Below are 12,697 nucleotides of genomic sequence, written 5' to 3'. Positions count from 1 at the left end.
TTATGGTCCGACTACACACTTTACTTAAATATTGCCTCATTTTCCACCCGCTTCTACCTGAAAAAGACTACATTTTCAATAGTTTTAAATAATATTACATTAATATTAAATCAGATTGGCTGTCTTTTAAATTCGGCCAACAATTTTCCCCAAATTCCTAAAAACATCGCACATGTCGGTGTCTACATAAACAAACAATTTAGGAAGCATTCATTGCCAAAAGTAGATTCAGGTAATTAAAGATCGCATGTTAGGTTAAATAGGCGGTTCCTTTTGGCTGCAGGTAGAGGACAGGAGCGTGTGGAGGCTTGTCTCCAGACAGTGTGAACATAAAGGTAGGAATGTCGTGGGAATTGCCTCCTTTAAAATACCGCAGTATCCTGCTTATATATAAGCGTGCGTGAGGCTGAGGCTTTCAGTCAGATGACCTGGTGCAGCATATCTGAGCCTTCATATCATTCCTGTTCAAATAACCGAAGAGGAAAGCGATTCCTTGTTGGATTATTCCCCGGATAGGTGATTTAAATTGTTCCTGAAATCAGTAGGTTGCCATTGGCCACTATTAAAATATTCTGTTGCATACTCTTCCTCCTCCTAACTCGCGTCACCACAGTTGGTGATGTCTTGGCAGAACACCAGAAGTTTCTCCTGATGGGACAGGTCATATACTGTGACTCTGCTACACTTTACAGAACCCAAAAAGAGTCAAATTGAGGGGTTCTGCCCAAGAAGTAAGAGGATCAATGGCTTCTACATGCTTGTTTAGGATGAAAGGCCTGCAGCGTGTCAACGTGTGAGTTGTTGGAAGCCTTCATTAACCCCTGGTCAAACGTCTGACACACTGATGCTGCTTGTTTGCGCGGAGCTCCAACTTTCTAATCACTCCTCGTCCTTAGCTCCTCTGTTTTCTTATTTCCCCCTATTTGCCCTGCTTTTCTCTCAGTTTTACTCTTGCTTCCTGTTGATTTCTGATCTTTTGCTGAATGTTCTCTTCTTCGTGCTGCTGTGGGACATAAAAACAAATTACCTATTTAAATGGGTTTTACTCCAGCAACACACCCATTAAGCGAATGTATCCAAAACATTATTTATTTGACTAACTGCCACAATAAGTGGTTGATCTAGATGAGATAATTGGAGAAATATTAATTTTGTTCATAACGCCCACCCATAGCCAGAGACACTTGGTCACAAGATGGAACAAAATGACCCATGACGGAGGTGCAGATTGTGGGTGTTGTGTTGCGTTGTAGTGGATCGTGGGCTCTCACAGTACGAGCCTCAGTGAATGGGTTGGATATGGCTCACACTGTTTGCTGGGGGACTCTTCCATTCAGCGGAGCCACAACAAAAGGGTCATTGTCGCCCAGAGTGCCACAGGCTTTACAGAATAAGGATCCTTCAGCGGTCCAAACCCTCCTCTTCACAGACATAGTGCAGCAAGCTACTGTAAGCATAATGCATCTATTCAAGTGATGTGGCTGTCCACCTCTTCTGCGTTCATTTTCTGTTTAATTTGCTGCAGAAATCTGAAATCTTTTGATCCGCGGCTTTTCTTTTTTGCCATCCTATTTGCAGTGGCGTTGCATCACTGTTGACAGTTTGTAAACATTCAAGCAGGAATATTTCTCAATAGGTCTGTCAATTTTAGGACAAAGTTCAGCTCGGGAAGACAGGAACGGCCATGTGAGCGCCTGTCGGTAATTTAAATGAGCTGCAGCCTCGAAACGGCTGCCACGATTTTCAGATAAAAGCTGCTGAAACGGAAAGGAGTTCAACTTCACGTGTGAGACATGAGTAAAAGCAAATACTGTTGAACAGATGAGAGGTCCACAATCAGGGTGTAATATCTGTCACTTTCCTCCCACATACTGTAATCTGCTGCTTAAGTTAAAGTCAGGACACACTCATCTCGGGTCACAGGACAGCCAGAACTGTTTGTAACAGATCTTTGACGCACACACAGTCTGAACTGGAAAATCATGCCTGTGCCACAGCGGCTTATCGTCTCTACTGATATCCTGCCAGGGTTTGCAAATTTGGATGGACACACTTTGTCCACGTAGCATGATGCTAATTGCTAATGAGTGGCCTCTTCTGCACCTCACAGGAGATAGTTTCTTATTTGAATCCAGAGAATATTTCCTTTAGGTCTTAGACCACAGTGTATAAGAGTATTTCTGTATTATTGAAGATATACTAGATATGAGAATAAATATTGACCTCCAGGGCCCTCGTGGCCATAGAATATTTCCCTATACTGAGATCTAAAATGTCAATAATGCACCTCATTGCTGAATAAGGTTACTCTGATCTCAATAAGTTCCTCTTTTTAGTCCCTCCCTTACTGTATTTAATGTCAGATGTGTCTGTTTTGTATGTTTCAGAACAAGCACCTGCCTGTACAGCCCAGAAGTGCCAGTTTAACTGTTCTGTGACTCACGATGGCCCTCGGTGCTACTGCTTGGCAGGTTATGAGGTCGCTGCAGATGGAAGGACATGTAAAGGTGAGTGGGTGGTCTGGCTGGTCTCGCCCGCCTCATAGAAGATTAGAATTCTGTCCAATCAACCTAAGAGTGTGTGAGACACAGTAACAATATTAATACCCTCCTCTAGATTTTAACGAGTGCAATGTGTACGGGACTTGCAGCCAGACGTGCACGAACACTGAGGGCTCTTACACCTGCAGCTGTGTGGAGGGTTACCTGCTGCAGCCAGACAACCGCTCCTGCAAAGCCAAAAATGGTAGGAGATCCCCCCTCTCTCTCCTCCTCTCCTTTAATGCTTGCTCTCTCACACTCCTCTCTGCCTGCCCCCCCACCCCAGAGCCGGTGGACCGCCTGCCCATGCTGCTGATCGCCAACCTCCACGACATCCGCTGCACTACACTGAGTGGCTCCTTGTCCCGGCTCCATGCCATCACCACCAAGCAGACCATGGCGATGGACTTCATCTACGCTGACGAGACCGTCTGCTGGATAGATGTGGGCGAAACCCCCGCCGCCACGCACCTGAAGTGCGCCAGCATCCCGGACCTGAAGTCTGTCACCAACGTCCGCACCATCAACATCACCCTCAGCCTCCACCGTGAGTAAAAACGGCATTAAGAGTTGTTCCCGCTGCTCATATGATGCGTTCAGTTTGTCATCGTGTGACTGGAAGGGTTGGGAACGGGTAATCGGTGTTGGGTCATAGCTGCTGCCTTAATTCACACTTTTATCCCTGTTGCAAAACACAAGATGAGAAAGAAACGCCCCCCCTGAGAATGAGACCCATAAAGATGCCATGATTTGTCTTGATTACAAGTCTGACGGGTTTGTTTTTATCCGTCTGCGTGACACAGCCGTTGCTTTGAGAGTGGGGGCTGAGAGGCAGACAAAACATGAAAGTCAAGGTGCGAGGTTTTGTTAGTACATGCGTGTGGGAAAATGCTCCCTTGAGAAATGTCCCCGGGCTCTAAACCAGGACAGGGCTCCTGCTGCTTATGCCCTGAAGCCTGTGAAGCAATGAGAGGTTCCCTGACTCACACGTTTCCCAGGGTGTTGTTACCGCTGTCAGCGCAGCGTCACAACACAGCCAGTCATCAAATGATTTGATTCCTTCCGGGGTTAGAAATGAGGAGGAAGGGGTGAAGGGAAAACGATGATGTCAGAATGTGGTGTTTTGCTGCTCAGGTATGAAAGGACATGCAGATGGTTTTCTCATTCCCATGTTGGGTGATGTTCGTAGAAAGAACGCCTACATTCCTCCTGTCTCATGGCCTGTCCAGTCAGGACACACACATGTAGACCAGAATACACACACATTACCTAGTAACATATGAGCTTGATGAATTTAGGTTTTTCACGTGGCGCTGTCCACATTTCTGACCTGCTTCTGAATATGACGGTGGTCAGACAAGCCTAAACATGTCCTTATTCTATGTCAGTGTATAAATAGATTCTAATTAAAAGGTGTTCTTAAAGAAGTTAAAGCATTGTAAAACCATCAATTACAGAGTTAGGAATGTGTTGTTGCAGCTTCCTGTTGTTTTCCTGTTTTAATATGAATTCTTTCCATTAATGAGTGGCACCATCACCTTTTTGCAAGAGGGGGTCAGAGTTTTATTGCACTTGAGGTCACACGGGCCGAGTTTCCCCCCCGACCTTCGATGGATTCGGAGTGAGCTGTGGAGGTGGGAGCCTCACACAAAATGGGGGTGATTTATAACTTCTGGGAACACAAGGGAGCAGGGCAGATGAGCATAGGAGTGTTCCAGATGTGGCCGGCACCACTGGGATGTGTTAAGAGGACTAAAGCTTACATCTGGTCCAGGACGGTTATCGTTCTTTCACTGATTCTGTCTCTTTTTTTGCATTATGTTTATTTAAAATAGGACCAAATAAGGTTTTGAAACCATGTGAAGCTTTTTAAAGACCGAATAAAGCCCAGGAAACAACATTCTTGTGCAAATTTTGTGGTGTGATTCCAGAGTTTGGAGCGGGTGTGAAATAGGCTCTGTTCCTGTGTGTAAATACTGTGCTGTTTGGACAGAAAGCATGTTTGTTGTTGCCAATGAGACCCCCCACTTACCTCTTCAGTTGGTGAAATGTTTTCCTTAGTGCAGAGTGAGCCAGGGGGGTGCTAAGGGGCAGGAAGTGAGAAGGAGCCGCGAGAACCGGGCGGTAGGTGCTGAAGAAAGGGGTGAGTTCATTCAGTTTCCCAGCAAACTTTCCACTTACCAGAATGTGAATGAGTGAGAACATCAGCAGACTCTCTGGCTCTTTGAATGAGGGTTCCGCCAGTTGTAGGCTGTTACACAACCCAAGACGTCGGTGTTGCACAACCGGGTCTCTGCTCTATGTATGAGTCTAATCAATGCCTTCTGCAGCCAGCTGGATTCTGTTAGAGCAGTATAGCATCGGCGCCGATACCGGCGGGAGCATAACTATCCCATTTCTGTACACGATGAACTCTCCCTGTTGTTCTGATGAAACATTTTGCTTTTTAGACCTTTCCCCTGTTTTTTTATTCTCTTTGCCAGAAAAGTCAGAGCCCAAGATTTTTTATTTCTCGGTAGATGTTTTCACAACTTCTCTCATTGGGTTTAGGTGAAATTTGTGGTGTGTGTTGTGTATGACTCATGGATCCATTTCTTTTCTGGTACCACTAATCCTCACAGGGGAGGGGGAGAGTTTATTCCAGCTGGACTGTCCGTTACAGAGTTGACAGAACCGGACAAACAAGCGTTCACTAGTGCCACAAATTAGAAGAACCGATTTTTCTGAAATACGTGTTTTTGGCGTATGGAAGGAGGCGAGGGCACCCAGAGGGAGCGCAAACATCAAAGACTCCCAAAATGCTCCATGAATCTTTGGCAAAATCTCAGCTTGGGGATATAAACCCAAGATGAAGCGATTAAGCCTGTGGATATGATCCAGATAAGGATCAAGTTGTAGGAATTAATACCAGCATAATCGTTGAAAAATGTGGTTTGGTTTGTGATCTTTGGTTCCGAAAAGGAGCCAAGAACAACCCGAAGTGAAAAGGTTTTGGTGGCGAGCTGCTGATTATGGAGTAGACGATACATGCTGCTTCACCATGTTGATCACTTTACAAACGAAGGTTCTGTGCGTGTGATAGGTGCGTGAGGGCGGTTCTGCATTAGGTCCAGATGTGTTTGGGTTCTTTCGTCGGCGCCGTCTCTGAGCCAAATGGCTGCCGGTGCTGGACACTCCCGTACAGATGTTTTACAGATGGACCCTCGGCTCCATCACTCTCACTCTCTGTAGTGTAAATTCCCAAGATGTCCTATAGGTGAACCTACGGGTGGGTGGGTTCAGGGAACTTTGGTAGCGTGTATGAGGGTAGGAAATCTGCCTAATGTGCATTTGTGTCCACAATGTCCTGTTTAGAATGAAGCGAAGCCAACAGCTGGAAAAACACAAAGGCGATATGTATCTGAAGACCCCCCGTTTCCTCACAGCTGGACTCTGAGACGAGACTTGGACTTTATCTTACAGGACAGATTTTCTCCACTGCTCATGGAGCACAGCAACCTCAATGAAGGATCTACTCTGCCGATTAAAAATAAAAACTGCTCTGCTCTCTGTGGTTCAGATGCAGTTCTTGTAAAATGTGAAATTTCCAGCTGCTTTACATCCTCAAATTTGGGCTGTTTGAATCCTGATGTTACCATATGGGCTCCAGCTTCATCGGTGTAAAGGTGTTCACCTCGGGCTGGTTATCTGCTTTGTGTTGTTTTTCCTTTCCAGTTGTTTTGTCGTGAATGGCCCGTTAACGACACCAGCAGTCCCTCAAATGCCAGTCTGCATGACAGACGTGCATTTCCCCCCGCCCCTACTATATTTGTGAGAGCGGGCACTTCTGAGACGGCATCATAAAACTGTGTTTTTGAATCTAAGATTGTATAGGAGCAGGGGTTTCATGGCTGAAGTCCCGTGAGGTTCAGGTTTTTGTAACAGTGCGTCTCTCTCTGTCTCTCTCGCTCCCTCTCCCGTCCCTCAGATGTGGAACAGATGGCCATTGACTGGCTGACCAAGAACTTCTACTTTGTTGATGATGTGGATGATCGGGTGTTTGTCTGCAACAAGGATGGTCAGACCTGCGTCACCCTGCTGGACCAGGATCTCTACAACCCTAAAGGCATTGCCCTTGACCCGGCCATGGGGTTGGTTCTTCCTTCTGCTTTTCTTGACCTAATGCTACCTTTTAGATCTTTTTTGGTCAGAATAGACACGCTGACTAAGTAGAAATGTTCCCTCCAAACTGAAACCCAGACAGACACTGATATTACATACGCACATGCATGTCTGCAGTTTTAGGATCCAGATGCTGACAGACTGGAATAAGACTTAGTTCTCTTCTCCAGAGTATCACTTCTGTATTTTTAAATCCCTGAACCACAATGACCTAATGAAGCATCTAATGGACCCATTCAGACCACATCAATGACCAGCAGTGTTTTCAGCATCAAAATGATCCGCGAGCAACAGAATTTTCTTGGGTTTCCTCTTCAACAACACTCAAACTCATCTCCCTTTTTCTTTGCTCCTTCTCCTCTGCAACAGCAAAGTGTTTTTCACAGACTATGGTTCCACGCCGAGGGTGGAGCGCTGCGACATGGACGGCCAGAACCGCACCAAACTGGTGGACACTAAGATCGTCTTCCCCCACGGCATCACGCTCGACCTGGTCAACCGTCTGGTGTACTGGGCCGACGCTTATCTTGATTACATCGAAGTGGTCGACTACGAGGGCAAGAACCGCCACACTATTATCCAGGGGCTGCTGGTGAGAGCTGGCAGATGTGCTAATCTACGCTAAGTCATGCACAGATGTGCCCTAAAGAATTCAAACAAAAAGCCAAGAGTCCATTTTGTACTTTCAAACTTTCCCTTACAAACATAAACCATGTTTTTGAATCTTTAAATTCAATAGTGTAACATCTTGAAAAGCTAAACAGTATAACTTTACAGCTCAAACTTATGACTTTTCTTGCTTTTCACTGCTGAGTTTTTTTGCAGCATGTAATCAACTAAATATTAAAAAAAGAGAAAAAGCCTGTCCTCCTCCACATCCATTCAAAGACCTGCCTCCAGTGCTCGTTTTATTATGTTAAGTGTTCAGATTTTTCCTGGCCCGTCCCTGTGTATGCATTATTATTATTGGCCCAAGTGAAACTTGGCTCAGACTTGTCGAGTAATCGCTGTAATGAAATCTGGAGTGCAGTCATGGGAGGACAGCGTGAATATGGTGGTATGTGCAGCAGGGGGGTGTAACCTGATCCTGATCCATGCATTTTTTCTGACAGTAGAGGGGAACTGCTCAACAGACCCTTATAAAAGTAAAATCTCTGTTTAAGTGGAGGTCGGGGGAAAAAAACAACCCCAAGAATACTCACCATCTTCCTAAACACGACCTGTGCACATTTAATGTCAAACTAGGAGCCTCTTTTGTCCGTTTGACTGAAATCATCAGCTTGGTTTGTTTTCTTCCTCAGATTGAGCACCTGTATGGACTGACGGTGTTCGAGAACTACCTGTACGCCACCAACTCCGACGAAGGCAACCTCAATCCCAAAACCAGCGTGATCCGCGTCAATCGCTTCAACAGCTCCGACTTCCAGGTGGTGACCAGGGTGGACCGAGGCGCCGCGCTGCACGTGTACCACCAGAGGCGTCAGCCCCAAGGTACCGTTTCCAAAACCCAGCTTGCGTGCAGCCTCGAATCCTCAGCGTTTTGGGTTGCTGATGCTTGTGCTCCTCTCTCCTGGGTTAGTGCGCAGCCATGCGTGCGCCCTGGATCAGTTTGGGAAGGCCGGAGGTTGCTCTGATATCTGTCTGCTGAGCAACAGCCACAAAACACGAACCTGCCGCTGCCGTTCTGGGTTCAGCCTCGGCAGCGACGGCAAGTCCTGCAAGAGTGAGTGTCTACACTAGAGGGGGGTATTTGAACCGTTTGAAGCCGGTCGTTGATTATTTTGACATTTTCGAACCGCTGATGGGAGATTTTGTTGTGTCAGAACCAGACCACGAGCTATTTTTGGTGTACGGGAAGGGCCGTCCTGGAATCATCAGGGGCATGGACATGAACGCAAAAGTGCCCGACGAGTACATGATCCCCATCGAGAACCTCATGAACCCGCGAGCTCTGGATTTCCACGCCGCTAGTGAATTTATCTACTTTGCGGATGCCACCAGCTACATCATCGGCCGACAAAAGATCGACGGCACAGAAAGAGACACCATACTGAAGGAAGGTCTGAAAGGAAACCAACCAAATCCTGGCTGCACCAGAGAATGAATAGAATCTTGGATTCAAGCTACCTTCCTCTTCCAGCTAACGTTTTCCTTTTTTCACTCTCTTGTGTCAGGTATTCACACCGTTGAGGGGATTGCTGTAGACTGGATGGGGGGTAATCTCTACTGGACAGACGACGGGCCTAAGAAGACTATCAGCGTCGCCCGGCTGGAGAAGGCTTCTCAGACCCGCAAAACTCTCATCGAGGGCAAGATGAGCCACCCTAGAGCCATTGTCGTGGACCCTCAGCATGGGTGAGACCCTGTTAAAACCTGATCTCCGTCTCCGAATGTGTTTGGCTTCTGATGCCCCATTTGTTCCCCAGCTGGATGTACTGGACAGACTGGGAGGAGGACCCCACTGAGAGCAACAGAGGAAAGATCAAGAAAGCCTGGATGGATGGCTCTCACCACCAAATATTCTTAACAAGTAAGACGGTACTGTGGCCTAATGGCTTGAGTCTGGACATCCCCCAGGGCATCCTGTACTGGGTGGACGCTTACTACGACCGCATTGAGATGGTTTACCTGAACACAACTGAGCGAAAGGTTGGTAGCGATTACAAATGAACTGGAAAGCGAGGGTTTGGGGTGCCATCTGTTGAAATCTTCTGGATCTCTTTGCTGGTTTGACAGGTGGTGTATGAAGGTCAGGAGCTTAACCACGCCTTCGGCTTATGCCACTACAAGCAGTTCCTGTTTTGGAACGAGTACCGCGGTGGCAGCATTTACAAGCTAGACCAGCTCTCTAAAACAGTCACACTTCTTCGCAACGAGAGACCGCCGATCTTCGAGATCAGAGTGTACGACGCTCACCAGCAGCAAGGTTGGTCTGCCTCCCACACACGACCTTTCACGACTGAAGAAAATCCGAGTGATTCATTTATTCCTGGATCGCCTTTTCGTCTAGGCTCCAACACCTGTCGAGTTAACAATGGTGGCTGTAGCAGCCTGTGCCTCGCCATCCCTGACGGCAGGTCCTGTGGCTGTGCCGACGATCAAATCCTGGATGCCGATAATGTCACCTGCAAAGGTACTTAGCAGCTTTACTAGTAGAAAAGGGTTTCACCAAAGACCCAGTGGAGGGCTGTGGAAAATTCATTTCCCAGCAGGAGTGAAAGCTTATAAAGAATCTGGGCTGTAATTTCCATTTGCCGGTTACTCTGAACACTTTGATCCTCAAAGAAGAAGAAAGATGAGGGAAGACGAACTGGACTGACTCAGAGACGCCTTGTTTCGCAAATGACGCTGCGTTCTTGTCTCACTGTCCATCTGTTTCTGTTCTGCTCCTCATCTCGTGTCCAGCCAACCCCTCCTATGTGCCCCCGCCCAAGTGCCAGCCCGGGGAGTTCGCCTGCAAGAACAACCGCTGCATCCAAGAGCGCTGGAAGTGTGACGGGGACAACGATTGTCTGGACAACAGTGACGAGGGCCCTGAGCTCTGCCGTGAGTCACCGCCGCGGTTGCGCCGCGACGCACAGATAAACAAAACTCTCCGTGAGACAGAAATATGAGACGACAGAGTGCAAACTGAATTTTCCGTGATTGTCTTGGTCCTCGCAGTCAAACGTGCGTTTTAAATGTCACTGGCCAGCAATGATCCAGAACTAATGTTGTTCTCAATGTTTTGGTCTGAGGTACCGATTTCAGTGCGCCTGAACTTTTCGGATTTATTATTGAAATTATTTTCTGCTTGCTTTCCCACAGACCAGCACACCTGCCCAGCTGACCGCTTCAAGTGCCAGAACAACCGCTGCATCCCCCTGAGATGGCTGTGCGACGGCGACAATGACTGCGGCAACGACGAAGACGAGTCCAACACGACTTGTTCTGGTGCGTTCCGAGCTGGGCCGACTGCCTTGTCAATGTCACCATGGTGACCTCTGTATAACAGGAACAACACAGCAAGTTTACAGTCAGCAGAATAAATGATGTAATGGAATAATGATATAAAAAGACTCAAATCCTTGTTGCTTCATTCGTTCGTGTGCTGATGAGAGAAAAAACTGGAGGTTTTCAAGTATCAGCAACAAAGCAACCGAGAGGACTGAAGATTGTTATAGTTGGTTATTCATCATTTTAATTTAGACGGGAACATAAGGCAAATGTTGTTGAATACTGAAGGAGACATGTGATTGTTCAGTTTAAAAATGTTTCCAGTCTGATCATCAGTGTGAGTGCCAGCAGGCGCTGGAATGCTTTATTGATCTGTCGGTGAAAATGGGCTAAATGCACCGATGGTCTTTGACTAAAAGCACTGTTGCTCCGCTCGTAGCTGTTTAACATTGAAATCATCTAAAAATCTAATTAGCGTGAGGCATTCTTGCTTCAAGTTAAAGTTTGGGGGATTCGTGAAATTGAAATGGTTTAGAGTTTTACATTTAAATTTCATTTTCTTCTAACTGATTCCTCCAGCTCGCACCTGCCCACCAAACCAGTATCCCTGTGCAAGTGGTCGCTGCATCCCCATCTCATGGACGTGCGACCTGGACGATGACTGCGGAGACCGCTCGGACGAACCCGACTCCTGTGGTGAGTCAGCCGCACCTTCGCAGTGCTCGACCTCGGTGAGTCAGTCCCGGTTTCACCTCTCCATTTGACCCCTTCTCAGCATACCCCACCTGCTTCCCGCTGACCCAGTTCACTTGCGCCAACGGCCGCTGCATCAACATCAACTGGCGCTGCGATAACGGTAATCTGAGGCTTGGAGGCGGCGTTTTTTTGGAAGAAACTGCGCTTTAACCCACCTTGAACTCTCGTGTGACAGACAACGACTGTGGCGATAACAGCGATGAAGCCGGATGCAGCCATTCGTGCTCCAGCGTCCAGTTTAAATGCAACAGCGGCCGCTGCATCCCGGAGTACTGGACGTGCGACGGGGACAATGACTGTGGGGATTACAGCGATGAGACTCACGCCAACTGTACCAACCAGGGTGAGCTGCAACTGTTTCTGTTTGGAATCTCCTGTATTCCAACTTGAGCACTGTTTGATCCCTGCGAAATCGCAGCCAACTGCTGTCAAGTTAAAGAGTGCAAAGTCAGCACCCAGTGTGACCTGTTGGTCTAATGAGCAGTCTGTTCTCTGTGTGTGTGTGTGTTTGTGTGTGTGTCATGGATTGTCATGACCTGCTGTTTGGAAATCATTAGCTAAAACGGAAAAGCTAAGCTCTTGCCTCCTGCCTGGGTGCTGAATGCTCCCTGGGCCCGTTTCATGCTGTATCTCTGCCAAGAGCTGACTTTTCACCATGACGGGATGTCACTGTGCCACCTCACTGGCGCCTTGTCTGCTGTCGCTGACATCATTGCGTGAACTGTGTGTCACTGTTGTTTGAGTTGCCCCAGTGTCAGGTTGTTAACCCATAATCCCAGCGGAGGTACATATTAATTAATGACCAGAATTGCCTCTCCTTTATTATTGCTTCTCCTTTCTGGACAAAGGTCTCCATTTCCGGACGCATGTTATTCCCGGTTGTGGTTCTAGTTAGATCAGTGCAGTAAAGTTTTATTGCTATTTTATTCCTTTGATTGTAGATTCGCAATTTTAATGGCATTTCTGTCCTACGTCTGCAGCTACTCGACCACCAGGAGGCTGCCACGTAGATGAGTTCCAGTGTCGGATGGACAGCCTGTGCATTCCCATGCGCTGGCGCTGTGACGGAGACACGGACTGCATGGACCTGAGCGACGAGAGCCATTGTGAGGGCGTGACCCACATGTGTGACCCAGCAGTCAAGTTCAGCTGCAAGGACTCTGGTGAGGGGTGGTGCGCTCTGCTGGCTTAGGGGCCAGAGGTCAATTGCACTGAACTGTTTTGATGACATCAGGTTTGCCATAAATCTGAGCAGGCTGTTGTGACAGCTGAGGAAATGACTAATGATGCCACAAAGCAACACA

General features: G+C 47.4%; 1 protein-coding gene across 2 annotated transcripts in view; it reads left to right on the top strand.

Moving 5' to 3' along the window:
* The window catches only part of lrp1ab (low density lipoprotein receptor-related protein 1Ab), a 59,509-nt gene that overhangs the window by 19,784 nt on the left and 27,028 nt on the right, over window positions 1-12,697 (top strand). For both annotated transcript variants that reach the window (XM_057041385.1, XM_057041386.1), the window contains exons 4-21: window positions 2,388-2,507; window positions 2,617-2,745; window positions 2,827-3,087; window positions 6,508-6,670; window positions 7,071-7,293; window positions 8,003-8,192; window positions 8,281-8,424; window positions 8,525-8,761; window positions 8,876-9,056; window positions 9,128-9,350; window positions 9,438-9,627; window positions 9,712-9,834; window positions 10,107-10,247; window positions 10,509-10,634; window positions 11,217-11,333; window positions 11,413-11,493; window positions 11,569-11,736; window positions 12,374-12,556. In XM_057041385.1, the coding sequence (XP_056897365.1) occupies window positions 2,388-2,507; window positions 2,617-2,745; window positions 2,827-3,087; window positions 6,508-6,670; window positions 7,071-7,293; window positions 8,003-8,192; window positions 8,281-8,424; window positions 8,525-8,761; window positions 8,876-9,056; window positions 9,128-9,350; window positions 9,438-9,627; window positions 9,712-9,834; window positions 10,107-10,247; window positions 10,509-10,634; window positions 11,217-11,333; window positions 11,413-11,493; window positions 11,569-11,736; window positions 12,374-12,556 (3,000 nt within the window). The remainder of the gene's footprint in view (window positions 1-2,387; window positions 2,508-2,616; window positions 2,746-2,826; window positions 3,088-6,507; window positions 6,671-7,070; window positions 7,294-8,002; window positions 8,193-8,280; window positions 8,425-8,524; window positions 8,762-8,875; window positions 9,057-9,127; window positions 9,351-9,437; window positions 9,628-9,711; window positions 9,835-10,106; window positions 10,248-10,508; window positions 10,635-11,216; window positions 11,334-11,412; window positions 11,494-11,568; window positions 11,737-12,373; window positions 12,557-12,697) is intronic.

This window comes from Takifugu flavidus, chromosome 8 (assembly GCF_003711565.1).
Source record: "Takifugu flavidus isolate HTHZ2018 chromosome 8, ASM371156v2, whole genome shotgun sequence".
NCBI lineage: Eukaryota > Metazoa > Chordata > Actinopteri > Tetraodontiformes > Tetraodontidae > Takifugu > Takifugu flavidus.
The sequence above is the reverse complement of the archived record's forward strand: the minus strand, read 5'-3'. Positions and strand labels throughout refer to the sequence as shown.